The sequence below is a fragment of the Halichoerus grypus genome, chromosome 12 (genome assembly GCF_964656455.1).
Source record: "Halichoerus grypus chromosome 12, mHalGry1.hap1.1, whole genome shotgun sequence".
Classification (NCBI taxonomy): Eukaryota; Metazoa; Chordata; class Mammalia; order Carnivora; family Phocidae; genus Halichoerus; species Halichoerus grypus.
In genome coordinates this window covers 62,233,336-62,260,609 of record NC_135723.1, presented here as the reverse complement: position 1 = coordinate 62,260,609, position 27,274 = coordinate 62,233,336, and the positions used below count along the sequence as shown (strand labels likewise).

The window sequence follows — 27,274 nt, the reverse complement described above, 5'->3', positions numbered from 1 at the left end:
TGTTGTTGGAAGGGGTTAGGATGGGGACAGGGATGGGGGCAGGGAGATCCTGCTCTGTTAGCTGTTCTGGGTGGAGAAGACAAATTGCACTTCACAGAGTCTGGGGTGTGGTGGGAGGGGGATGAGGCAGGAGCAGCAAGCTGGGGAGATGGGACACACCTCAGTCCCCAGCTTCATTCCCCTCTAATGTTTCCCCACTGGTGGCATTCTCTGCAGTCTTGGAGACCTTCTTTTTTTTCTTTTTCTGGGTTTTCCGACTTGCAGAACTCTGGAGGAGGGCCTTTAGCTCTGCATCCTGGACCTCCATCTCAGACTTGTAGAGGTCAGGCTCAAAGGGACCACTGGTTATTTGCATGGGGCCATTTGGCATGAGCAGGACTGTAAATTTAAACTGGGCAATAAATTCACCCTCCTTCTCATAAAGAACATTAAATGGCTGCAGCAGTTCGTGTTTGGCGCTCTCCACCGCACCCATCCGGGCCTTCTTCTCATCTTCAAGTGCTCTTAAAGTAAATGGCATGGCGTCAAAACGCCTTTCAACCTCACTGAAGAAGGCACATGAAGTTTTCATTTTCAGGCCATACTGTGTAGAAGGGTCTCGTTTGTAAATGGTGGTTCTCTGTCCTGCATCCTTGGCCTTGCCCTCTCCTGAGCTGACAAGAACATCCACAGCATATACTTCACGTACCTCCAATTCAGCTTTTTCATGATCCTTCTTCTGCTGGTCTGTGGGATTCTGGATAATGGTTTTCTCTCCATCAATGTCATGCTGCTTCAATTGATGGGACAACATACCTTCTATTGGTGTGCAGTTAAACGAGTGGGCAACCTTGTTCCAGGCTTCTGTCACTTGTGTGTTCTGGTTTCCAGGTTTGACCAGGTGTAGGGCAGCTTCAGCACAAAGGTGAGCTGCCTTGATGGCATCTGCTTTCCGCCCTGTTACTTGGGTCCCCTGAGCCACATCCACCACGAGAAAGCGTGAGCCCCGTTAGCGATGAAGCCATCCACATGGACCCCAAGGTCAATTTTTACCAAGTCACCTTCCTTGAGAATATAGTCCTGGTGGCTCTTCAAAGGGGAAAAGTGACATACACAGTTATTTACTGAAATGCTGGTGGGAAAGGCAATACCTTTCTTCATTTCTTTTTCTTTCTTGAAAATTTTCCCTGTCTCTTCATAATCATGGCATCACCTTTCTCATACAGGCTCAGTACTGACACACCTGAGCAGGATGCTGCCACCAAAGACCCAAGTCGTCTTGCAAAGCCACCTCTCCTAGACACAGGACTCTCATGTTTCCAAATTAGTTTATGGAGCACATTTCTTCCCACAACCGCTGAAAGACCTGTTTAGCCACAATGGGCTAAAAGCCCACATCAGACTCTGCATTCAGGAAACAGAATCTAAAACACGAGGAGCAAAGGTTTAAATAACAGAGCTGACAGCCAAGAGTTACTTTCCCACACCTTTGGCAGTGTGTACAGATCTTTGACATTTCACCAAAGCTAAATGTTCCACTCTAGAACCTGACTCGTTCTTTACTATTTTTATTGTGTTGCGGCTTAAAAAAATTGCCAATTAAGTTAAACGAAACTGTCGCACAATCAGCTTCTATAATTACCATCAATGCTTTATGATAGGCTCAAGCAAACAGAGGGTTTGATTTTTTTTTTTTTTTTTTTTTTTTTTTTTGCGAGAGTTGTAGTTTCTTTTTGTAGAAACAATTATCCTGGCGGTGCTTCCCAGCAAAGGGAACACATAGCCCGAAGCCACTGCATATTTCATTTTCAGTCCAGCAGTTTCAGAGTTCTCGCTTTTCCCAGTGACTGTTCAGTGGGAGGAAAAGACAACCCAAGGCTCTGGGGAAAGCACGGTATCTCACAAAGCAGGCAGCGAGGCCACCAGGAGCTGGACGAAAAGAGCGCTGCCCCGGTCTGGTGCCGCCAGCTTCCGAAAATGCACATTCACCCATAGGATGGAGTGATGACAGGTTAAGATCCAGTACCACAACCAAATTCATGTGTTCCTTCTCCAGCAACAGATGTCACCAAGCATAAGGATACAAATCTAATGTTACATTTACTAACATTAGCAACGAATGGTAAAAAACACATAATAAATTGCATTGAGAATGTATTGGGTTTAAACTCCCTTTCCATCACCTCCTGGTTGAACGAGTAACCAGTCTCAGTTTTCCCACCTGTAAAATAGGGTTACCAGTAGCATTTAGCTCACAAAGCTATTTTGAAGATTGGGTAAGCGAATGGGTTGACTCATTTATTCAACAAATATTTATTGAGCAGTTACTATGAGCCAGATGCTGTTCTAGGTGCTGGGGATGCAACTATGAACAAAGCAAACAAAATGGGCCAAAGGAGTTTAAGGGAATATTAGCTGAGACAGTGCTCAGCACATAATAAGCACACGAAAAATGTTAGCTATGTTTTTTATGTGATATTATTTTACTTTTACATATGGATTTTGTTTTTGTTATTGTTACCTATTATATTTTACCCACCCCATGGTAGCATATTTTATTATTGACACATCACATATGGGAAAACTGAAGTTCAGAGAGTCCAAGGAATTTGTACAAGGTCATATAATTAATATGTTGGTCAATTTTCAAACCTGAGTTTATGGGACTTGGGTCCATGTATTTCCTAAACTCAGAGCACAGTGTTGATTTCTAATGAGTCCAGGGTTTAAGCTTCTCAGCTAGGATCAGCTGTGGATTCAGCATTCCCCTTGTTTCTAGATCATGGTATGATGGTATGATCCAATTCTTCATTTATACATGGTGATCGGGAGATAAATGTTGTAGGCATCATCCTTTACCTGGAGAGGAAATCAGGGTAGAAGTAGTGAAGAAAAGGTCAGACTCAGGTAATCATAAGGAAGAGCATTTCTACAACTAAAGTGATTGGACTTTGGTACGGGTTACAGTATGGGCTAGCATAATCAGTGGTGAATTTCTTGTCCTTGAAATGTTCAAGGAGAAGCCAAAAAAGGAGAATGTAGCCCACGGGATTTATATATCTGTTAGGGGGTTGGGCCCAATTTCCTACTTCCCAAATCTGGCTGATTTGGAGAATCTTTCAAAGACCTTGATAAAAATAGAGATTCTCTATATTTCCAAATCTCCGGGTTCAGAATCTCTAGTTCTCCCAGAGTTCTAGAATATCTGGAGTATTTAGTATTTAGCTCAGAGAACTGTCTTGATGATTATGTCAGCTAATAATATATTTACCTATTAATTTAACAAATATTTATTGAGCAGTTACTATGCGCCAGGTCCTGTCTTAGGAGCTGGGGATATAACAATGAACAAAACAGTCCTTCACTTAAAGGAGCTTAGAGGAAAATGTCCAGCACAGAGCTCAGCACATAATAAGCATGTGATGAATATTAGCTATGATTTTTGTACTAGCATTATTTAGTTAAACAGATTCATGAGTCATCTCTGGTCTTCTAATGTAGGCTGTCCTTAGATACTCTGAACTGAAGGATCAGCTCCGGGGTGTGACCCTTTCGGGTCTTAGGAATGGCATCTTGCACAAAAACTCTACAAGCATTTCTTGACTACCTGATGAGTGACTATACCACCAGCATTTATTCACCTGCATCACTGAGTTGTAGAAAAGCTGAAGACAAAAGCATGAACTGGCAGCTTTCTGGAAGTGCCACAACCTTCTTCTAGACTGTGGACTCCCCGGGGGGCAGGGTCCACGTCTATTCCTGCTCTGTCCCCACAGTTTCTAGGACACCACCTCGTACAAAACTGGATATCAAAGAAGTTTGTTTAGAGAATGGATAAATAAATTAGGGCAGTGTTTTCTCACTTGCCAGATCATAAGGTTCATCCAGAATGACTTAAAATACTGATTCTCATTACCCTCCCCAGGCCAACTAAGTCAGAATTTCAAGGTGAGAGGTCTCTGGGAATCAGTATGTTTAACAACTGGCCTCCCTGAGGGGCCCTGGTGTCAGGAAAGTTAGGGATACACTGATGTAGGCTGAACTTCCTTGGGTTGGCTAGACCTGAGGACACTCTCAAGTGGGTTGACCATCAGGGACACTGGCCTGGAAACCAATTCCCATGCTTGGCTTTCCCCAGTTCATTTCTGCAGCTGCCATCCATGTGGAGACCAGGGGTGGCAGTGGCTCATGCTGAATTAGGCACTTGAGCTTAATTCGCCTTGCTTTTCTGTTTCTTTCTCCCCTGTGCTAAGGACCTATTTTAGAAGAATTTCCAAAGAGGCCTCCTAAATGCTCATTTTAAGAAAGGGAGAGAAGCTCTAAGAAATGCACCTTTTTTTTTTCTGCTAAAATAAAAACCTGTATTTTCTTCTTCTCCCACTGATTAGGATCTCAGCATTCCACCAAGACAATCTCCAAAAAAGGAAAAGCAAATGAGCAGGGCTGTTTCTGAGGATATGAAATACTTTACAATTAAATAAGGTACAGTCGGGCTTGGGGCTGATCACCGGTGATGGGTAGGTTTCTGCGAGGCTGCAAATGAATTCAGCGCGGGACAGCGTTCCAAATGGCTCCTACAAGCTTTCCCTTTATTATTTTTATTTGGTTATGTGCTGACTCTCATCCAGAATTACACTTAATGCCCTAGTCTGAAGTTGTTGAAATGGCCCCCCATGGCCTAGTGTGACAGTGAAAGGATATTGCCTTTGGAAGCTGCTAATGGTCCATGAAAAGGAAACAGCCACAAACAGGAAAGCAAAGCTCCAAAATAATGTCAGATAAAAATATTCACGTCTTCGCTTTCATGTCCATTTATTGAGAGAGAGAGGTGTGATCACAGGGAAGGCAAAGATTTCCAAGACAGGCAAAGATAAAAAGAATGCAAGCACCCAAGGTTAAAAATATACCCACATTCACACACATATTTTTCTATGGTTCATAATTAAAAGACAGAATTTACACTTGGAAGCCTAATGGAGCTCCAGACTCTGAGCACAGAAGGGAAAGAGCTCTGGGGCTATAATGGTAAGAATGGTGGTCAGCTGTGGGCAGGATCCTTAATTCCTTTATCTAACCCGTGTGCATGGGCACTTAGGAGGCACCAGGCCATATGCTAGGAGCTGGGGATGGCGAAGTGAGTAAGGTGGGTCCCCACCCAGAAGGAGCCCCCTGTTGGTGCGGAAGAGAGACTCAACACACATCTTCTGGTAACTTGACAGGTCAGAACAAAATGCCGGAGGGGCCCAAGAGCATTCAGAATTCAAGGAAGAGCAGGCATCGGAGGTTGTACATAGCCAAGAAAAGGTGAAGAGAGGTGTTGGGCAGGAGGAGTGGGGAGTGGTAAGAATGTTCTAAGCAGAGGGAAAGTTAGGTGCAAAGACACAGCATGGATAAGGGGTTGATGAGTTGATAGAATTTTGAGATGTTCAATGTGGAAGAAACAAGGGGTGCTCATGGGAAGAAGGTCCAGGTAAAGCTAAGGCAGGGGAGTAGGGGGAGATGGGCAGCAGAGAGACTCAGAGAGAACTTGGCAGACACCATACAAGTCTGACTGGCTCCTAGTAGCCAGCCAACCCTTCACTAATGACAAGGGCACTCACATACTCTCCTCTTGCTCTTAGCGAGCGTTTGGCTTTAGTGTCTTTAGTGAGAGTATGAGAGAAAGCATCTATTACCTTTTGCCTCTAGAACATGACCCCCATTACATTTGCCTCCCACCAACACTCTCAAAGGGAAGATGGGAAGACTTTCCAGCCAGAAGTAATCTCTTACTAGAAGAGAATAAGAAGTAATCAACATCATCATTTGAAACTCAGTTATGTGGCAATTTTATCCATTCATAACAACTGACATATATTAAATGCTTAATATGTACCAGATTTTATTGTGTTTTTAATGTCTTTTTTTATTAAATCCCTCCAACCACATTATGAGGAAGTACCTCTTTTCTTCTTGTTGTATAGGTTGAGGAAACGGAGTCACAGAGAAATTACAAGCCCAGACCTCACAGCTAGTCCATCTGGCCCAAAGGACTTCAGAACATGGCCTTCAGCCAGAATAGACAAGAGAAATGAATGGCAAGAGAGCCTAAAAATATTCTGAGAAGCTGAGATAAATTAGTACATATTTATGTTAACTAACAAAACTTATTCATTAAATCCCTTCCCACCTTCCCCCTCCCACCACCCCCACATGTGATTTATATGATTTGTGTATGTTCTGAAGTACAGTTATTTTGGTAAGGGTTACAAAGACATTTTGGCATCAATTCAGAAATGCCATGGTTTATTAAAGATTAACGGATAGAGAGCTGGAAGACCTGAGTCTTAGTCTTAGTTCTGCTACTAATTAACTGTATAATTTGCTCAAACCAATTGCTTTCCTTTTCTGGATTCAGCTTCCCCACCTGTGAAGTGCATTGGGGTGAGGAGCTACTGAGGTTTCCTGGAAGGTTAGTTAAGGAGGAAGATGTTAGTCAAGACAGAGCGCAGGACCCAAGACCACAGCCAGTGGTCCCATGTCCATGCCTCTTAGATAATCATAAATTTTTTTTCTCCCATTAGTTATAGTCTGTAGTTGAGATGATTCAGTATACATATTTAAGAAGACCCAAGAATCTATTGGCTGATCACTTGACTATGCTCTTATAGGTATGGTAGACTTATTCCATGTTACTTTTGCATGAGACTAACTAATTTGAACCAATCTAAACTTGTACTGTCCAGTATGAGAGCCACTAGCCGCATGTGGCTACAAGCACTTGAAATGTGCTTAGTCTAAGTGAAGAGGGGTTGAAAATGTAAATACACATCAGAGTTTAAAGCTTTAATAGGGAAAAAGAATGTAAACTATCTCAACAATGTTTATAGTGATTACAGATTGACTTTCCCATTCTGAAGAAACAACAATATACGTTCAATGAATCAATAAACAGAAGTAATTGAGGGGCAGTACATACAGGCATTCATGCGCACACAGTTCAGAGGGTTGAAAAAAACAAAAGCCCTTATGGTCTTCATTGGATGAACATTAGTAAATATAAAAATGCCTTCAAATTAAATTTAAATGTGCATCTTTCTGACCTAGTGTCTTAGTCTGCACCCATAACAAAGCACCACAGACTGGGTGGCTTAAACAACAGAAATTCATTTCTCAGCGTTCAGGAGGCTAGACATCTGAGATCAAGATATGACCATTTCCATTCCTGGAAAGGGTTTGCTTCCTGGTTTGCAGCAGGCCATGGTCTTGCTACATTTTCACATGACGTTTCCTCTGTACACACACACATACACACACAGAGATCCTCCTCTTTTATGAGAACAGCAGTCCCATTGGGTTAGGGCCCTCACCCCATCTCTAAATATGATCACATTGTGGGTTAGGGCTTCAACATGAATCTTTGGTGGAGGGGGAAGCAATTCAGTCCATAACACTCAGTGTGGTATCCTTTGTTGAAAAGCATAGGATAATTTACTTTGTAACTGCTTACATTCCATGTTGCCTAGAAATGAAATTTTAATTTTCCAGTGTAACCACAACTTGGCAGTTTCAATCTTGAGTATTTTTTCATCTCCTCTTCTTCCCAATACAACAACAATAATAATAAAATAATAATAATAACATTTAGGAGGAAAAATATTACCCTAAGAGACAGCCATGTTTACCGTGTAGTGATTTCCCAACAGAAATTAATTCCAAGCAAATTTACATTCTACATTTAAAGAAGGCATAAATAATTCATATTTTCATATCATCAGCACTGTGCATTTCCTACACCAGGGTACCTGTAATTTTTTCAGCTTATCTGTTCTAAATTTTGGTTCCATAGCTCATTATCACATTGTTTGTGCTTCTGTTCCAAAGTGGTAATTTAATTGTCTTCCATAGAATTATGTTCAATTAAAACGTTTTTGGTTTTAACATTCAAAACCTTTTTAGTTTTTAATTTAATTGCTGTAACTTTGTTTGTATGTATCATTGACATACCTTATTTGTTCACTGCACTCACACAAATACCAAACCTTCCGAGTAAATAAAACCTTCGACAGCTAGGAGTGTGCCCAGCTTCTTCTCCCTCCGCACCACGTGACTCATTCGCGCCAGCCTCTTCAAAGGGACTGATTCAGCAACATTTTCTGTCTAACATCTTCAGCATTTTGATTCCACAGTCTCTTTAATGGGCTGCACAGTGCAGAAAACGGAGTTGAATTTTTTTTTTAACTCCTGTTGCTTTTCTGAAAAGCCCAAGAAACCTATTTATATCACAGTGCTACATTCAGCATCAGTCTGCATGTTACATATTCATGGCATAGATCTAGATAGATTTACAAGCAAGAACCCAGGGAATTCCAAGCTGTAAATTGCAGAAACCACACTGATTTCTTCACAAAAGTTTGCAAATGGTAGGTTGTGGTTTTTGTCAGGGAAGCTATCTAAAAGTTGCAAAAGCATTCCATCTACTATCTACAATATTTTCACTTAAAGTGAAAGTATTTCAAAGAGGACATGACATGCCTTGAGTTATAGAAAAGGTAAGATGTAGAATTTTAAGTCCAATTTCACTTATTGCACCTAAGGAATGATGAAAATTTTAATACTATCCATAGTGATCTATATGTCAAATAACTGTGGCAAAAATAATACAATGATAATTTATGGAAGCAAACAAATCACTACCTGACCCTCTGGAGGTGGTAAAGCCACTGATCCCTGAGGTCTCCAAGATTACAACATAAGTGACTCCTGCAGAGAAGATTCGCTGACCCAGGATTTCTATTAATACCCTAAGAACCCACTAATCACCACTAACCCCCTTGAATTTTGTCCACCCCTACTGATGGGTAAAGATGAATGAGGAACATGGAGGTCCGACGTGTGGAAGGACAATTCTAGGGCAGCTGAAAGTCAAGGGAGGGATGTGGTGGGGCTGTGGACTCATGACTTGGGAGTAGGAGATACACCTTGCCTGTTTACTGAAGGTAACAAAACCCACAGCACCGGCCTTCTTGACACCCCCACGAACCTTGTTACTAATGTAGTGACTTCCTGGACTCTTGGCTACAATCGCTTGCAGAAGGATGAGTCCCTCTGTGTGGAATGCCTGGATCAAGTTGCTTGCAGGTACTAAGAACTCCTTTGGTTCTTGCTAAGTTGCCATCTTATTTGAAAGGATCAAAAGCCCACAATTTATGATGATATAAATACAGACCTTTGAAAATATGGGGATGGGTGGGCTTAAAGCACTGTAATAATTCCATTTTCTTAATCCAAAAAGGAAAATGACTGTAATTAGGCTGAGTTGTCTGCCAAGTTTCAGCCTGGAGGGACTATTTTGGCCAAGATATAAACCCCTGAGAAGAGAGGCTCATAATGGACGCATCAAATCACACTTAACTATGGCAGAACAAGTAGCTGCTTTGTAATGCAATCACTCAATGATCATGCCTTATGTTAGCATTTTAATTAAAATAAAGAATACTTCCTCCTTTTTACTGTCTATCACCCTCTTCTCAGATGTTATTACCAGATAGGACATTTAGATTAACCAAAAAAACTCTGTGAAGTACAAAAGTAGAAATGAAACATCACCTTCCTCATGCCCCTACTTACAAGATACCTTCATCAAGGCAGACTGGGAGGCAAAAAGAAAAAAAAATTAGGTAAGATAAGCTTCAAGAAAAATTCAGGTTTTGGCATATTCATGCCTCAATCTATGCAGCGTGAATCTCAAATTCACTGGGGATATAGAGAATTTCATTTTTAGGGAAGTTGAGTATAGTTTAATTAATTATAGCTGCGGAGCACTAACTGGAACCTTAATGACTTGAGAGAATGAATTCACCTCCCAATGAGCCTAACCTCCTCTCAGGGAAAATTTACACAGAGGGAAAATCAAAATGATTATTAAATGAAATTACTCAGTGCAGTCAGAAACTGCAGCTACACCACGATTTCATGTCCCATCCAATGGAGAGCTCCAAAGCCAAGTGGCACCTGGTTTACAGTTCTAAAGCACAGCTTAGATGAAAGCTCATAACAGCAGCAAAGCTTATCCTGAAAGGTAATCACATCTTGGTATCTAGGGGTAATTGACATGTGTGATGAGCAGGGTATTCTTCAAAATATTGTCATCAGACATGAGCATAAACCAACCAAGACAGATGCTGGCCATAAACAGAGTCTAATAGTCATAGTGGGAGGTCCTGGGCAAACGTCAGTTATACAGAAGGTGGAATGGGGTTGAAAGGAATCTACCCAGGTTTCGTTAAAGGAGACTTTTATGAAACCAAGTGAGACCATGAGTGAAGAGGAAGGAGAAAGATGCTTGTGTGTCTCCCCAAATCGATCCCCTGACCTGGTGCTGTGAAGCCTACAACTGTGAAGGAATGAGACATCCTCTCCACCTCTGTGCGGTTGAAGTCTTCTGGAAGGTGGCTGGAGGATAAACCCCTGCTCTCTTCCCTGTCTCGTCTTCCCACATCCATACAGGGGCTGAAAATTCCAGAAAAAAATCCAAGATAGAAAAAGGAGCTAGGTAGGAGAGGGCTGATGGTGGTACACTGCATTCTGAGGAATGTTCCTCAAAACAAAGCACTTTAGTCAGAGGCACAAGTGAGAAGAAACCTAGAAATAGCAATTTTGAAAAAGAGGAATAAAGCTGAGAGATTCAGTGATTTTAAAATCTATTACAGAACTCCAGAAGTTAAGACAATATGGTAATGGTGTAACAATAGACATTTTGACATATTCCATATTGATGGAATAGAATTGAGAATCCAGAAATGGACCCTCCTATTTATGGTCAATTGATTTTCAACAAAGGTGCAAGACAATTTAATGGGGGAAAGATTAGTCTTTTCAACAAATGGTGCTGGAACAATTGGATATCCACATGCAAGGGAATGAATTTGGACCCCTACTTCATACCAGACACAAAGATTAACTCAAAAGGATCATAAGCTTCAGTGTAAGAGCTAAAACTATAAAACTCTTAGAAGAAAACATAAAAGAAATCATTGTCACATTAGGTTAGACAATGGTCTCTTATGCTTAAGTGACAAAGCAAAAAAGACAAAGTGGCCTTCACCAAAAGTATGAACTTTTGTGCATCAAATGACGCCAGCAAGAAACTGAAAAGACAACCCATATGATGGGATAAAGTATCTTCAAATTATATATCTGACTAGAAACTTGTATCCAGAATATGTATACCATATAGAACTCTTACAACTCAACAATAAGAAGACAAATAACCAAAAGGGGAAAGCCTCTGAATAGATATTTCTCCAAAAAAGAGATTTAAATGTCCAATAAATACACAAAGAAATACTCAACATTGTTAGTCATTAGGGAAATACAATGAAATGCCACTTCATACTTTCCAAGATGGCTATAGTAAAAAAAGACTGACAATAACAAGTGTTGTCAAGAAGGAGGAGGAATTAGAACTCTCCTCTTCTGCTGGTGAGAATGTGAAATGGTGCAGCCTCTTTGCAAAACAGTTTGATACTTTCTCAAAAGGTAACATAAAGTTATCCTAATACCCAATAATTCCACTCCTAGCTATGTATATTCCTAAGAGAATGAAAACATATTCACACAAAGCTTGCACATAAAGGTTCATAATAGCTCCAAAGTGGACACAAGTCAAATACCCATCAATGGGATGGTAATTTTATGAAATAGATAAATAAAATGTAGTACATCCAAACAATGGGATATTATTCAAATAGCAACAAAATGAATGAAGTACTTATATGCTACAACATGGATGAAACTTGAAAACATTGTGCTAAGTGAAAGAAGTCCGTTGCAAAGGCCATGTATTGTATAATTCCATCTACATGAAATTTCTTAAATAAGAAAATCCATAGAGACAGAAAGTAGATTATGGTTTCCAGGCACTGGGAAGAGGAGGGGAATGAAGAGTGACTGCTAATGTGAATGGAGTTTCCTTTTGATGTCATGAACATGTTCTAAAATAGATTGTTGCAGCAATGGATGCACAGTTTCATGAATACACTAAAAATCACTAAACTACACACTTTCAATGCAGGAATTTTATGCTATGTAAGATATGTCTCAATGAAGCTTTAGAAAATAAATACAGGGTTCTGAGTGGGAAATGTAATGATTTGAGGCAAAGTTGAGTTTTTACCTGTGAAAGCATGGGACTATAGTTTCAGATACATAGGAAATTTTAAAATATACTCTTTAAAAAATATTAATTGATGATCTATTTCAACTAACCTAAGAAGGGGTCAAAAAAGAGGAATGTGGCAAGACTGTTGCCTACCCAATATTGATTTTCCCTTTCTAATTGTTCATGTTGGCAATGTGTCCATCGAAAAGCCACAAGTCTCTCTGGAAGAGGGGTGTGTATAGGAGCTGGCTGGGCCAGACATAGTTCTGGCCAATGAGATGTAAGCAGAGTGTGCTCAGTGCTTCTGTGAAAGTATTCCTCTCCTGATACACGGATAGCCTTCCTTCCTTCCTTCCTAGGGCCCCTCCTTCGTATCTGTTGCACCCAATGCAGTCATCTTGTGAGCGGGAGAAAAAAGACCACATCCCAGGGATGGTATAAAAGATCCTGGATAGCCAATGATATTGTGAAGTTGCTGTACCAATTCCGATTTCCCTACCTTTAGACTTCTTGCTACACAAAAGAACAAAAATAGCTATCTTGTTTAAGCAACTGTTATTTAAGTTTTCTGTTATACATTGCTGAGTTCACTCTCCAGCCAACAAAGGTTATGAAACGCTGGGTTTAAATATTGCAACTAATTAAGTTAGAAATAAACCTAAGGGCCCCTCCCCAGGTGGCTCAGTTGGTTATTCTGCCTTCAGCTCAGGTCATGATCCCAGAGCCCCGTGTTGGGCTCCCTGCTCAGCAGGGAACCTGCTTCTCCCTCTCCCCCAATGCTTGTGTTCTCTCTCTTGCTATCTCTCTCTGTCTATCTCAAATAAATAAATAAAATTTAAAAAAAGAAAGAAGCCTAAAGAACATTTAAAAATCTAGCTAGAAGCAATGTCCACAATAGCCAAACTGTGGAAAGAGCCAAGATGTCCATCGACAGATGAATGGATAAAGAAGATGTGGTATATATGTACAATGGAATATTATGCAGCCATCAAAAGGAATGAGATCTTGCCATTTGCAACAACGTGGATGGAACTGGAGGGTGTTATGCTGAGTGAAATAAGTCAATCAGAGAAAGACATGTATCATATGACCTCACTGATATGAGGAATTCTTAATCTCAGGAAACAAACTGAGGGTTGCTGGAGTGGGGGATGGGGTGGGAGGGATGGGGTGGCTGGGTGATAGACCCTGGGGAGGGTATGTGCTATGGTGAGCGCTGTGAATTGTGTAAGACTGTTGAATCACAGACCTGTACCTCTGAAACAAATAATGCAATATAAAAAAAAAAATCTAGCTAGAAACAATGAAAATACTGAAAAAAATATATACAAAGGAAAAAGTAATAATATAATGCATTTTTGTGTATTTCCTTTTAGAGTCATGAACGTGTTCAAAAATAGACTGTGGTGATGGACACTCAGCTCTATGAATATGCTGAAAACCAATGAACTGCATAATACAGAATACTGCATTCTGATCTAAATCTCAAATATTCTTATAAGTCAGGTAATAGGAGTGTGATTAAGTATAACAAAAGGGAAAGTTGGGAATTAGTAATTACTTCTCTTAAATAATGGGATATTGAAGATAAAATTCAATTTTTGAATCTTATCATAGGAAAAACAGGTTAAGAATCTTTTTCAATAAACATTAACTACTAGTAGAAATTTTAAGAGAGGAGAAAAAGGAAAGAAATTATCTTCTATACAATACTAAAAGATAAAAAGGGGGAGAAGTATAATGAGAGGATTAAAATCAATTATAATAATAAATCTAAAAGCCACATTTCAGATTGCATTAAAAAAATCATAATTTTTATTTCCGATAGACATATTACAGCAGACAAGAGTTAGTTGGTTAACTAACCAGATATTTCCAACTCATTCTTCTTCATCTTCTAGTAGAGACTCCAAAACAGATAAATACTTTCTAGCCTCCCTTGCAGCTACGGCTGGTCATGTCATACAGTTCTAGTCAATGACAGGGAAGTGTGGGGCTCTGGGAAAGTTTTTACTTTTCAGATGAAAGAAACTAACATAACTGGTGCCATTCTTACCCTTTTGTCTTGGCTTAGAAATTCTTGTGAAGTCCAGAGCTGCAGTATTCATCTTGCAAACATGAGGCAACAAAGTAACATGCTAAAGATGGATGGCATATGAAAAGAATCTATGGCCTTAGAGGTCTTAAAAGGCAAAACAAAACAAAATAGAGGAGCAAAAGACACTACACTTATTTGCTTAAGCTATGGTTAGTTCTGATTTCTGACTTTTGGCTAAGAGCATTCTTTGCTGATATTTACAATATACATAAAATAAAATGACAAAAAAAGTTTTAAATTAATGGAGTGTGTGATAGTAAGCAATAATAACACAAAAAGAACATGTTCCTATGTTACTATGAGAGAGAATGAAAGAAAAAGGCTTAAATAGAGGGCCTTGTTACATGGATAAAGAACAAGTGTTATAAATGTTAGAAATAAAACAATGAGTAAAAGTAATAAAGAAAAATTTATTGAAATATGGAAAACACTTAAAATCAACAGAAAAATATTTTATAGAAAAATAGGAGCAGTAATTCTTTAAAAAACCTCCATCTAAATAAAATAAATGATAAGGTCCATAGAATTAATAAATTTATGCAACAATTGTTTCTTTGTTAAGACCAATGAGATAGGCAATTCTAAGATGGGTAAAAATTATAAAAATACAGAAATATGCAACATTCACAATTAGAATAGAGAGTATAGGTAAGAGACTGTAGCCACTGTAAGTGAATACTAGCTATAATTCTTTGAAACTAAATGTGAAGATGCAGATACAATGAATAATTTTCTAGGGAAATGTAAATGACCAAAATATAAACAAAGATGAAAATTTGAATATATCAATAATCATGGACAAAATTGAGAATACATTCCAAGAATCACTTAGCCCAGATGGTTTTAGAGACAGCACTATAGACCCTGTAAATAGCAGATACATTTTATATAAATCAGGGGCATACTAAGAGATGGAAATTCCTCAAATGATGTTAGTAAGGTAGCAAAGCCTTGACACTAAAAATGTGGCCTTAAAATAAGTTGCACAACACTGACGGTAAATGTCACTTGCTAATACAGAAACTAAGACCCTAATTAAAAATTAACAAATATAAGAGTATATACACCATGGCCAAAAAATAGCTTAGCCAGAAACTGAAGAATGATTTAATGTTTTGAAATTAATGTAATCCATGGTTGTAATAGCCAAACAAAGAAACAAAAAGCATGTAATCACTTTGAAAATGCTGCATATATGCAAGCCTTGTTTTAAGAAAGAAAAAGAAAAAATATAAAAATAGAAGAAATCCGTAAGTAAATGGGATAAAGGAGAGCACTTTCCACGCATGGCAAAACTCTAGAGTATGAATGGCAAATGGTTTTCTCCACCTTTGCTCATTCCTACCAGTTGGCAGTAGCTGTTGTGGGTAGCTGTCAGGGTAGAGGTATGGTGTGTTAACAGCATTCATGTTCTGCAGAAAGAGTTCTGAGATTGAGCCCCAGTTTCCACCACATTAGTGCAAGGCTGAGGAGGGGCAGAACATATTTCATGATGCCGTGAAATCAAGAATAAAATCAGAATGTTCATTTTCATGGTATTATTTAACATTTTCTGAAAGTTCTAGCAAATACAACAATTGTTGGAAAGAAGAGGAAAATGTTACCATTATTTCTAATGATGCCGCTTAGCTTATGTTAAATCAGGACCATGTTAAGTGAAGATTACCATTACATTGGTTCATATAGCAGGGGGATGTCATGAAAACCAACATGCGTGGTGCATCAGCCATGTAGGAGCAGGGAGAAGGTCACTGATAATGCGCAGAAGGAGGGAGCCCACCTTGTCCTTCCTCCTTTAGGCCTGCCCCCATGTGGGAAGAAAGCACCTCCAGCACCAATCTGGCCCCAAACTGTCTCTACTGGAGCATATTTCCAAGAATTATGGACTTACTAAGCATGAGGAATCCAAAAAATAAGGAGGTAATTTATTGTTACGGGAAGAACAAGTTCTAGCAAGCAGGAGTCCTGGATCCTGGCCCACCTTTGCTGTGTAGCCTTGAGACTATCAGTTGACTTTTGTGGTCATCATCTAGAACATAAGCAGTCTTTAGGAAAAAAAAAAAATCAATAACCCACCTTCTTTTCTACTATGTAATCACATCCTTTACTGGCAAAAATAAATGCACTTTCTAGTGAACTGGGCCCAGAAGCTGTTCATACCAAAGCTCATCACATTGTTATTATTATAATCACATTATCTTCGAGAAAGTAAATGTAGGATAACAATCTTGATCTCTGATTTTGCTAAATAAAGACTTTCATATAGTCTGTGGTAAAATGTGTTGAGCGCCGAGTTATTATCTGAAGGGAGTTCTTATTTGGCAACCGGTTTAATCAACTGTTTCACAATTTGTCATATATCTATGCCAGTTAATTTGGGTGTCTGACAATAGGAAATTTACTTTTAAAGGCTGTGATCATTGTATGAGAGGCGTCACCCTTCCGACTCCTAAATTAAGTATCACGAATTTGAACAATAACGCCCCATCTGCCAATAAATGAGCAAACCAGTAAATAGATAAATAAATATCCTTAGTTTTTCGGGAGCAAAGGAAAGAAATAAATGTCTTTCCCTCAGCAGCACCTCTCAATTACTCCATCATAATTGCGAGGTATTATTTTCACAATCACTTTTGAATGCGTTACATTTGGTAATTATTATATAACTTCCTTTCAAATGCACTCCTACACTTACTGCATGCATAAGGTGATTTTTAACACCACTCGTTCTGTTTCTTTAAGAATTTCCAAAGACACCCTTGAGAAGATTGGGAATAAAGGAAAGCTAAGGCATAATAGTATTTCTAGTTCTCTTCGAATGAGACTTTATTGTGCTCGAGTCAATGCTCTCAATGTAAAGAGTGGTTAAGAACGCAGACTTGCAAAGTTCAGCTCTGTGCCTCCCTTTTCTCACTTGCCAAGTGATGGACACAGCATGTCTTCCACGCCGTCATTTTGAATAAGGTAATATATACAGCGTTTGGAATATATACGGCATTTGCCTCGCCCACAAATGCAAGCTGCTCGTTTTAAGTGGGTGATCTCATTTCCTTCTCACAACAGCCCTAGAATGGAGCCATGAGCTTCTTCCTTTCACAGTTGAGGAAAGGTTAAAGGTTAAGGGACCACCAGAGGCTACCCAGGACTCAGGACAAGGAAGTGAACCCCCATTCCATGGTTCTTTGAGGCCTTACTTCTATTCTATTCCAGCCATTGTGTGAGGGAGCAAGGGTCAGAGCAGAAATGTTAATGCCCCTTGTAACCTCAAATATGAGAACCCCATTTCTAGATTTCACCCCAGTCTTAAATTCCTTAAACTCTCCAAATTTCCTCAGAAGTCTTGTCTGGAAGTTGTTAATTTCACAATTCTCCTCTAAACTGATAATAAGGTTTTCAATTCTTCCATAGTTGGAAGCTCAAAAACAGAGAGAATCCCTTAGAGTAAGATAATAAAGACAATCATCTACATACAGCTTATGGGCAACAAATAGCTTTTAGACCAAAAACACTTATATTTATAAGGTGACTTATATGTACATATATTTTACTGTTTAGTTCCATGACCTAAATTTGGCAGGATGATGCAGCTTTTGGAAAGGGGGTAAGACATTCAGGGAAAAAGAGAAAGCAATAAATATCTCACTCATTATTTATCACTTTGATCTCCTGGAGAAATAAAAAAGTCAAGTAACTGAGGGGCGCCTGGGTGGCTCAGTCGTTAAGCATCTGCCTTCAGCTTAGGTCATGATCCCAGGGTCCTGGAATCGAGCCCTGCGTCAGGTTCCCTGCTGCGGGAAGCCTGCTTCTCCCTCTCCCACTCCCCCTTCTTGTGTTCCCTCTCTCGCTGTGTCTCTCTCTGTCAAATAAATAAATAAAATCTTCAAAAAAAAAAAAAGTCAAGTAACTGAGCTGACATGTTCATGTTCTATGAGAATTTCAAGTATTTGTGAAAAGAAAACAAAGTTTTTTTTAAGATTTTATTTATTTATTTAATTTACAGAGAGAGAGAGACACACACAGTGAGAGAGGGAACACAAGTAGGGGGAGTGGGAGAGGGAGAAGCAGGCTTCCCGCCGAGCAGGGAGCCTGATGCAGGGCTCAATCCCAGGACCCTGGGATCATGACCAGAGCTGAAGGCAGTCACTTAACCAACTGAGCCACCCAGGCACCCCAAAAGAAAACAAAGATCTTATAAAGATGTTGAGCGCATATATATTCTCAATATGAAATCAATATGACTCTTAAAGTGAAGGTCAATATTAATGGAAAAATGTGGCAAAGAGGCTAAACATGCTCTTGAGCTGAAGAATTTGGACCAGTATAAATGATTTGGAAGGAAGGAGAGTCATAGCCTGGAAGAGTAGGAGGAATAAAAGGTTTTGTCCTTCTGCCCACTCCTTGTATCTGCCACCACTCAAAGTCAAAGGACTGCTTCTCTCACATCCCTCTTTAGATCCACTGAAGGGATAGGTGAGGGCAGAGCTCTGTGGCACAGCTCATGGACTCCCCGCCAAGATGGCTGCCTTTGCAGTGATACCACCTCGGCATGAGAGAAAGCAAATGCCCAGGTCTGTCAGGATGGAGACATTCATCTCTTGGCCTCTGTTTCAGCATCACCATTGCTTGGGGCCTCTATTTACCTCTCTGGATCTCCCACATCTCAGTATCCTGTTTATCCTCTCTCCCTCACCTCAGTTCTACTCCAAAGAAGATGGGTCCCAGGTCACTAAAGATGATTATATCTTCTGCAGTTTGAACGCATATCCCTCTGCTCCACAGTTTATTTCATCACGTTATTGTGCTATAGATCGGAGAGAGCGCTGATCCAACAGGACTGACACAGGCTCACATCGTTTGTGAAGATTTTCATGAATTTTCAGAATATAAGAAAGTAAATGAGGTTATGAGCTCAGGCTGTATTGATTTTGTATTGCTGTGTTCTGTTTTATCGTTTCCACTCTGTTTCATGGCCAAACAACCACACCTCGACCCTGTAACAGATTCTCTTGTCCAAACCATCTCCTTGATGGCAGTACGAGATACCACAATAGAGCCAAGTGTGCCAAAACCTCTCATCACGTAGAAAAATAGCTAGGCACAAACTCGTGAGTCAGGGCCATTTGTTACTTTGAAAGGCAATCCTTTCTTTTTTTTTTTTTTTTTTTTTAATTTTTTATTGTTATGTTAATCCCCATACATTACATCATTAGTTTTAGATATAGTGTTCCATGATTCATTGTTTGTGCATAACACCCAGTGCTCCATGCAGAACGTGCCCTCCTCAATACCCATCACCAGGCTAACCCATCCTCCCAACCCCCTCCCCTCTAGAACCCTCAGTTTGTTTTTCAGAGTCCATTGTCTCTCATGGTTCTTCTCCCCCTCCGATTTCCCCCCCTTCATTCTTCCCCTCCTGCTACATTCTTCTTCTTCTTTTTTTCTTTCTTAACATATATTGCATTATTTGTTTCAGAGGTACAGATCTGAGATTCAACAGTCTTGCACAATTCACAGCGCTTACCAGAACACATACCCTCCCCAGTGTCCATCACCCAGTCACCCCATCCCTCCCACCCCACCCCCCACTCCAGCAACCCTCAGTTTGTTTCCTGAGATTAAGAATTCCTCATATCAGTGAGGTCATATGATACATGTCTTTCTCTGTTTGACTTATTTCGCTCAGCATAATACCCTCCAGTTCCATCCACGTCGTTGCAAATGGCAAGATCTTATTCCTTTTGATGGCTGCATAATATTCCATTGTGTATATATACCACATCTTCTTTATCCATTCATCTGTTGATGGACATCTTGGCTCTTTCCACAGTTTGGCTATTGTGGACATTGCTGCTATAAACATCGGGGTGCACGTAGCCTTTTGGGTCCCTACTTTTGTATCTTTGGGGTAAATACCCAGTAGTGCAATTGCTGGATCATATGGTAGCTCTATTTTCAACTTTTTGAGGAACCTCCATACTGTTTTCCAGAGTGGCTGCACCAGCTTGCATTCCCACCAACAGTGTAGGAGGGTTCCCCTTTCTCCGCATCCCCGGAAAGGCAATCCTTTCTTATCAGAGTCCCCCGCATAAGCATTGTTTAAGAGTTACATTTGAAAACACTTCAATGGACGTAGAGGTCAAGTGTTTCACTTTCTGGAACCAAACCCAGTGCCCCGGCACATAAAGCTGTTCAAAGAATGGTGACCCCCCCCCCCAGCCTAAGTACATTCCAAAAGCTAATGGTTGAGCTGCTGCATGACTTTCAGAATGTTCCCATTCCATCAGTCCATCGTGACTTGTTTCCATCGTTTCTTCTGAGAAAGACTATGAAAGTTATGTGATTTTAAATGTTCAAATGAAAGTGTTTATTCATGCATGATGGTCCCTCCCTCTCTCCCTTCCTTCCTGCCTCTTGTTACCTTCTTTCTCTCATTCTTTATTCACATGTGATTTTATTAACTTTCAATAAATAAAAAACTAATAATTCAGAAATATAATGTGTACCTAACCTCATTCTGGATTTGAAAATAAGAACTCCCACTTTTCTAAAAATGTTGCTTTTGGTTGTCATTACAATTACACCAAATTTCACTGTGCTGGTGAAGACACTGCTAAAATCATCATTTGGCACTAAGAAACACCAGGGATCCTTGTCTGTTTTTTTAATAAATAGGCTCAACATTTTAACTTAGAAAAATTTTAAGTAAAAAATTTAAGAAGTGCTTTGGGAAACACAATGAAAGACAAAAGAGAGCTGGAATGACTTTGAAGCCTCTGTCAGCCCGTACAGAAGTGAACGGTTGATCCACAAGTCTGCTCACATTGACGCAGAGAGATCTGCAAAGACATCACTACGATGGCAGATTGCAAGTGATAGAATATAGTTACAAGAAAAGAGAAGATTCACAGGGAAAAGCAAGAATATTTGGCTACAGGGATTCAGGGAGCAGGTCAGGGGAGGGGAGAGGAAAAGATGCTGAGAAAAAAGTGAGAAAGTGTGAAAGCTATTTATTCCATATTCTATACACTACAAAGGTTGAGTGAAACCCGGCTAATAACAAATCCATGTACATGACATGTGGTTAATCATATTCTAAGAATGACATAAATGATAGCCAGACACATATAAACAGGGAAAAAATAGATGGCAAGCCCTCCAGAGAGGAACTAGAACATGAAATGTGGAATGGAGAGACCTGGGAGGTATCACTTAGGATGCGAAGGTTCACACAGCCAGACCAGCCTGGGGAGAGTCCATTTTTCTCTGGCTCGACCTTCACTTACTGCATGGTGGAAATTTGAGCATGACTTCAAATACCTCCACCTTGGTTTTTGGGTCCTTCCAGCTAGTGCATCTGTCATACCTATTTCCGCCTGTTCCAGTGACTGTGATGCATCTGCTGCGGACGGGACCCAGAGCTCCTGAAGGAGGTGGTCCCCCGGCTCCCATAGCATGCCGCCATGTCCACAACTCACGCCAACACTAAGGCTACATGTGGACAGTGTCTACATTGCCACGTGCCACGCCTGATACCTGGGGCTACCACCCAGCGGTGCTGACTTCTGCTCATGCCAACTTAAAGCCCTTGTTCTGCTTTGTACTTGTTCTCTATTATACTGCTCCTCCTGAGATGAGGTGGAAGGCGTGAGACTTGGGCTACAGGACAGTCCGCATGATGGACACCACGCTGTAGCCAGAATCACCCATCCCCTTGCATGACGACCTCAAACAGACCCCAAACATCACTTCTCCCTTCGTATAAATTCCTAGTCCTGGAGGGCCTCTGTACAGACCCTTCCAAATAAGTCTCTGAATAGTAATAACTACTGCGTTTTGACCTTTTGCCACCACTGAATTCCATATGAGTTTTTCTTAGTGAAACAATAATCCTTTGGGATGGAAATTATCCCTCCTTGACACATGAGGAAAACTGAGGCTCAGAGAGGTGAGAGCCTCGCCCAGCACCTGTCAGCTGGTTTTATATTCAAGTCTTCTGTGCTCCAAGAACGAAACTCTTAACAGCTAGACACAAGGCGTTCCAGAGGTAAAGCCACACAGACAGGGGCTCCTGTGTACCTGAGGCAGGGTGCAGGGCTGTCCCTTGCCTAGCTTCAAAGCCACTACATTCCTTTAAACGGAATACCCAAGGAAAGGGAATACCCGATCACACCGGATGGGAGAGGTGAAAGACTGCAGGCTAGCAGTGACTTTGTATGAAGTAGAGAGAAGCGGCATGTTTCAACTCTGGGAAGTCCCAAAACTCTGAATTAGCACAATACACGCATACCTGTAATAAGGATTTTCAAACAGTAATAGTGTATGCACATGTCAAAATTTTTTTTTTTAATATTTCAGTTTTATAAGACAATTAGCTACAAAGAACATGGCCATAGGAAATTAGATGTCATTGTTTGATGCTGCCTTATGGAGTGGAAACAGTGTAAATTTTAATTCCATGACCCGAACGGTTCTAAGTAAGACAGCGGAGAATAATCATTCTACCTGATGTTTGGAAGGAACTTGACAAGGGTAGGCATGTATCTGAGTTTGTAAGAAGCTGGAAATGAGAGTCAAAGCATGTGCAAACGTTTGTCTTATATGTAGAGGGGAAAACAACTGGCCATGCAGATTCCAGGTATAAACTGGCATGGCTAAGACATGGAGAAAGTATAAAACGAATCTATTGTGTCCTTCCCTGAGTCTGCTTCACTTCCCATCCCCCAAGCCCATAATGTCCTCATTTACAAGGTTCTACGCTCAGGTGTAAAGCCCAAGACTAAAAATTACTTTAAGAAACATATCCCAGGGGCGCCTGGGTAGCTCAGTCAGTTTAAGTGTCCTACTCTTGGTTTCAGCTCAGGTCATGATCTTAGGGTCCTGGAATCGAGCCCCGCATCAGGCTCCATGCTCAGCCGCACAGTCTGCTAAAGTTTCTCTCTCCCTCCCCCTCTGGGCCCCCCACCCCCTGCCCAGCTCACGTGCTCGTTCTCTCTCTCTCTCTCTCAAATATATAAATCAAAAAGAAAGACACATATCCTAATATGTGAAATTCCAAGCACCATGAGAGATGTCTTGTACCCTCATTTTCATACCTTGGGGACAATTCCCCAAGGTAGATAGTAGACACTCTTTCTTTATGAATGTGCCAATGTTCCCCAATGAATAGATTAACTTAGTTTTGCCCTGATTAGCTTTATTTCTATCATTTTTGCTTTATGTATTTTAAATCTATACACGTTTAGAATGATTGCATCTTCCTAAATGGATTGAGTCTTTTATTTTTTATAAAAGGGTGTTACTTTATAGGACTCGAATATATCTTTTTCTATCTTTTGACTTCCATTTTCAGCATCCTATTTTTAAGATGTTTCTTTTGTAAGTAGCATATGGTGGTTGTTTCTTTAATCTACTTGGATAATCCTTATGCTTTCATTGGAGGATAATAGTACCACTGTATTTTGTAGCCCATTCTTCGGTCGGTGCTGGTGCCCCATGCCCAGGGCCCACCTCTGACCTGAGATGCAGCTTTGGTGAGCAATCCTGAAGCATTCTGACCATGTCCCACCTCAAGCACCCACCGTGCCTCCTCTGTTCATTATGTTTCTGTGTGTGTGTGCTTTTCATCTATTTTTCTATATTTGAAGGCAGATATTTTCTACTGGCCTTACTTCCAGTACACTAATCTTTTTCTTGGCTGTATTTAATTTGTTGTTGAACCCATCTGTTTATTTCTTAATTTAATTAATTTCTTGATTTCTTATGTATTGTTAAGTTCTAGAATTCCCACGTGATTTTTAAAAAATGTATATTATAGTTGCCCGGGGAACTCCCTCGTCATTATTTTCTTGAACTTACTAATTAGTTATTGAAAGTCTATGTTGAGTAACTCCAACATCTGGATCACCTGTAGGCTTGTTGCTACTTTTCCCCTCAGTTTTTCATTGTTTCTTTTTTTTTCCCTAATTATGTTTGAGAAGTTTTTATTAAATGCAGGCAGTGTGTATGAAAAAAATTCAAGGCTCAGAGTGATGTTATTTTCTTCCAGAGATAATTTACTTTGCTTCTGGATGGCAGGTAGGTAGGGACAGTGTCTTTTAGTCCAATATGGAATTTAGCTATTTCCATCGTAAGGGCTGGTTAAATTCTGTTAACTTATAGTTCTTACATATAGTCCTTCAGGTGTCCAAAATGACTCCAAGGGATAGCTTGGGGTGTTTACCAGGACCCGCCACTCACAGAGGGCCTTGAATTCCAATTTTTTTTGTCTCCCCAAAGTTCTGCCCAGCTTCTCAACCTCTCAGCCTCAGGCTCTTGGAAATTGGCAAATTCCTGGAGAGAAATTGGGCTTACCTCCATGTGCTTATTTTCTCTCCAGGGTCCTGATGCCCCAAACCCTGGCTTTCTTCTTGCTGCCCTGACTGTGCCTTGATATTTACATATATTCTGGTACACTTACGTGTGTGTATATATACACACATATGTACATATGTCTACACATGCACATACATTTATGTATACATACGTGTACATGTATATACACACATGTACACGCATATGTATACATCATCTCCAACCTTTCCAGGTGTTCTAGGTGACAGGGTTTGTCCAATAAGTTAATCCATCACATAGTCAGAGATGGAATTGTCCATATCCATGGGTCAGCATTGTGGGGGACCCTTGGCATTTGTGTGTACTGGAGCCCTAAGTTTACCTAGGTCATCAAACTGAATCTGCCTCCAATGAACTGTGTAACCTTGGGCATATGATTTCACCTCTATGTGTGTTAGGTCTAAAATGACAGGTTTAACTACATAATCTCTCAGATCTGCTCCAGCCATGCCATGCTATAATTCTGTTGCGCTCATTCGCAGCAAGAACTACATTTAAAAAAGGAAATACAATGGGATTCAGAAGTCACTGGCTAGTAAAACTAAAAATAATTTGCTAACCTTGCATTTTAAAACTTCACAAGTGTTTCTTAGGATTTCCCATAAGAGGCTTTAAGAACTTCCTGTGAGATATTTCCTTTAGATCTTAGGTAGTAAGGGAAACACCAGCCCACTATTAATCCATAGGTCTATTAGCAGTTTTGCATTCCTGGGATAAATACTTCCTGGTTCTATCTTTTTGCATATGTTATTTTGGTTTGACCATAACTTATTCAGGATTTTTTGTGTCAATGTTCACATGTGAGCCTGGCCTATAATTTCTCTATCGTATGCTATTCTTGTCGGTTTCCCGCATCAAGGTTATTTACCAGGCCCATAGAGGCAGGTGGGGACCTTTTTCTCTTGTTTTATTTTCTGGAACATTTGGATAAGACAGATGTTTTCACTTCCTTGACACTGATAAAACCGAGTGTGATGGTTTGAGGAGTAGATTTTCATTAATGCTTTAAATTCTTTGATGATATTAGAGTTTTCTACTAATTTTGCAGCCAACTCTGGCAATTTTTCCATTTCACCTAAATTTTAAGATCTATTGGCATAAAGGTTTTCAAGATATTCTCTTATGATTTATATCATAGTCATGACTCTGCTGCATTTCTAATATTATTTATTTGTTTCTTTTCTCTTGTTCCTGAGCAATATAACCAGCATTTTTTTTTCAATATCTCTAAAGAACTGGATTTAATTTTGTTGATCCTCTCTATTGTATAGTTAGTTCCTGTATCGTTAACTTTTTTTACTGTTTATTTATTCCATTTCCTTGGATTTACATTTTGAACTGAAATCTTAGCTCATTTGTTTATAACCTTTCTTAATTTCTAATGTAAGTCTGTATTAAAATGAGTCATGAAATCATGACGGAAAATAGTATATTCAAATGAATCAATTGGCAAAAGCTTAATAAAGGAATTATTTTGAAGTTGTGGAGAGAGTTAACAAGTCTATTTCATGTAATGAAGTCTAAATATCAGATCTGTCTATCCTACAATTGTGTGCCGTTGAGAAGCTTTAAATCCACTTCCCCATTCTCATTCTGTCAGGTTCTTCTGATCTCATATCTTAGTTCTAACTTGTTTTTAACTGCCTTGCCACTCTTCTAGTTATAATTGTTGCAGTTTTGCTTTTACAGACATTTTATTTAGATTTACTTATTTGTTTCCTCATGATTTCATTCTCCTTCTGGGTCTTTCTGGGTTCATTTTCCTACTTTCTGAAGTTCAGCCTTTATTTAGTATTCCTTTCAATGAGGGTTTGTGAGTGGTAAACAGAGTCATTTATTACACTAGTATTATTTTGTCATTTTGATGATAACTTATGTTGATTATTCAGCATGGAGCTTGGTCATTATGTTTTTGGTACGTGTGAGATCCCTCACTACTGTGGTGCAGGCATACGATTTCAAGTTTTCATGAGTGACTTTCTTCTCTTACAGAGCAAACTATTTTGCCACTTCACCAGTCCAGGGAATGGAGATTTTCTAGATGCTGAGGTCAGGTATGACTTTGACACGGGAAGCTTTATATGTAGAGCACTGTTCTTGTTTCCTTGTCTGGTTGGGCTGTAGCCCATCTCCTGCCCTTCATAGATATTACAACTCCACCTGTCCACCCCAAGATCTTCTATTCATTCTGAAAAATCTGTAGGCTGCTCCAGGATTATTTGTTTACTACTCATGCTTCACGTCTCTTTTCATTTTTATGACCTCCCTTTTCCGCTCAATGTCTTGCATGTTCATCATATCCACTGCTATATAGTATTTCATTGTACAAATATGCCACATTTTATTTCTCTATGCTCCTGTTCATGGACAAGTTGGCTCTTTCAAAGCTAAAGTATGTCCTCCTTGGACATGCTGTCTGTGTACATACATGACAGTGTCTCTAGAATATATTCTGAGAAGTGAAATTTCTGGGTCATAAGGTGTGTACATCTTCACCCCAGCTAGATTTCGCCACCATGTTTTTCAAAGTGGTTGTAGTAATTGACAATCCCACCAGCAGTATGTGAGAGTGTCTGTGGTCCCACATTCTCGCCAATAGCTTGCATCCTTAGTCTTTTTGTCTTTTTGCCGATCTGACAGGTGTGAAATCTGTGGCTGATTTGCAT

The 27,274-nt window shown here is 39.9% G+C and overlaps 1 protein-coding gene across 1 annotated transcript; it reads right to left on the bottom strand.

The window, feature by feature from the left end:
• Positions 1 to 27,274, bottom strand: LOC118539892 (proliferation-associated protein 2G4-like). The gene is given in 8 exon segments (XM_036098808.2): positions 1 to 970; positions 973 to 1,178; positions 1,181 to 1,345; positions 5,655 to 5,750; positions 14,178 to 14,259; positions 17,516 to 17,634; positions 25,477 to 25,683; positions 27,124 to 27,274. Coding segments are annotated over 8 exon segments (1,836 nt in total). The 3' UTR covers positions 1 to 160.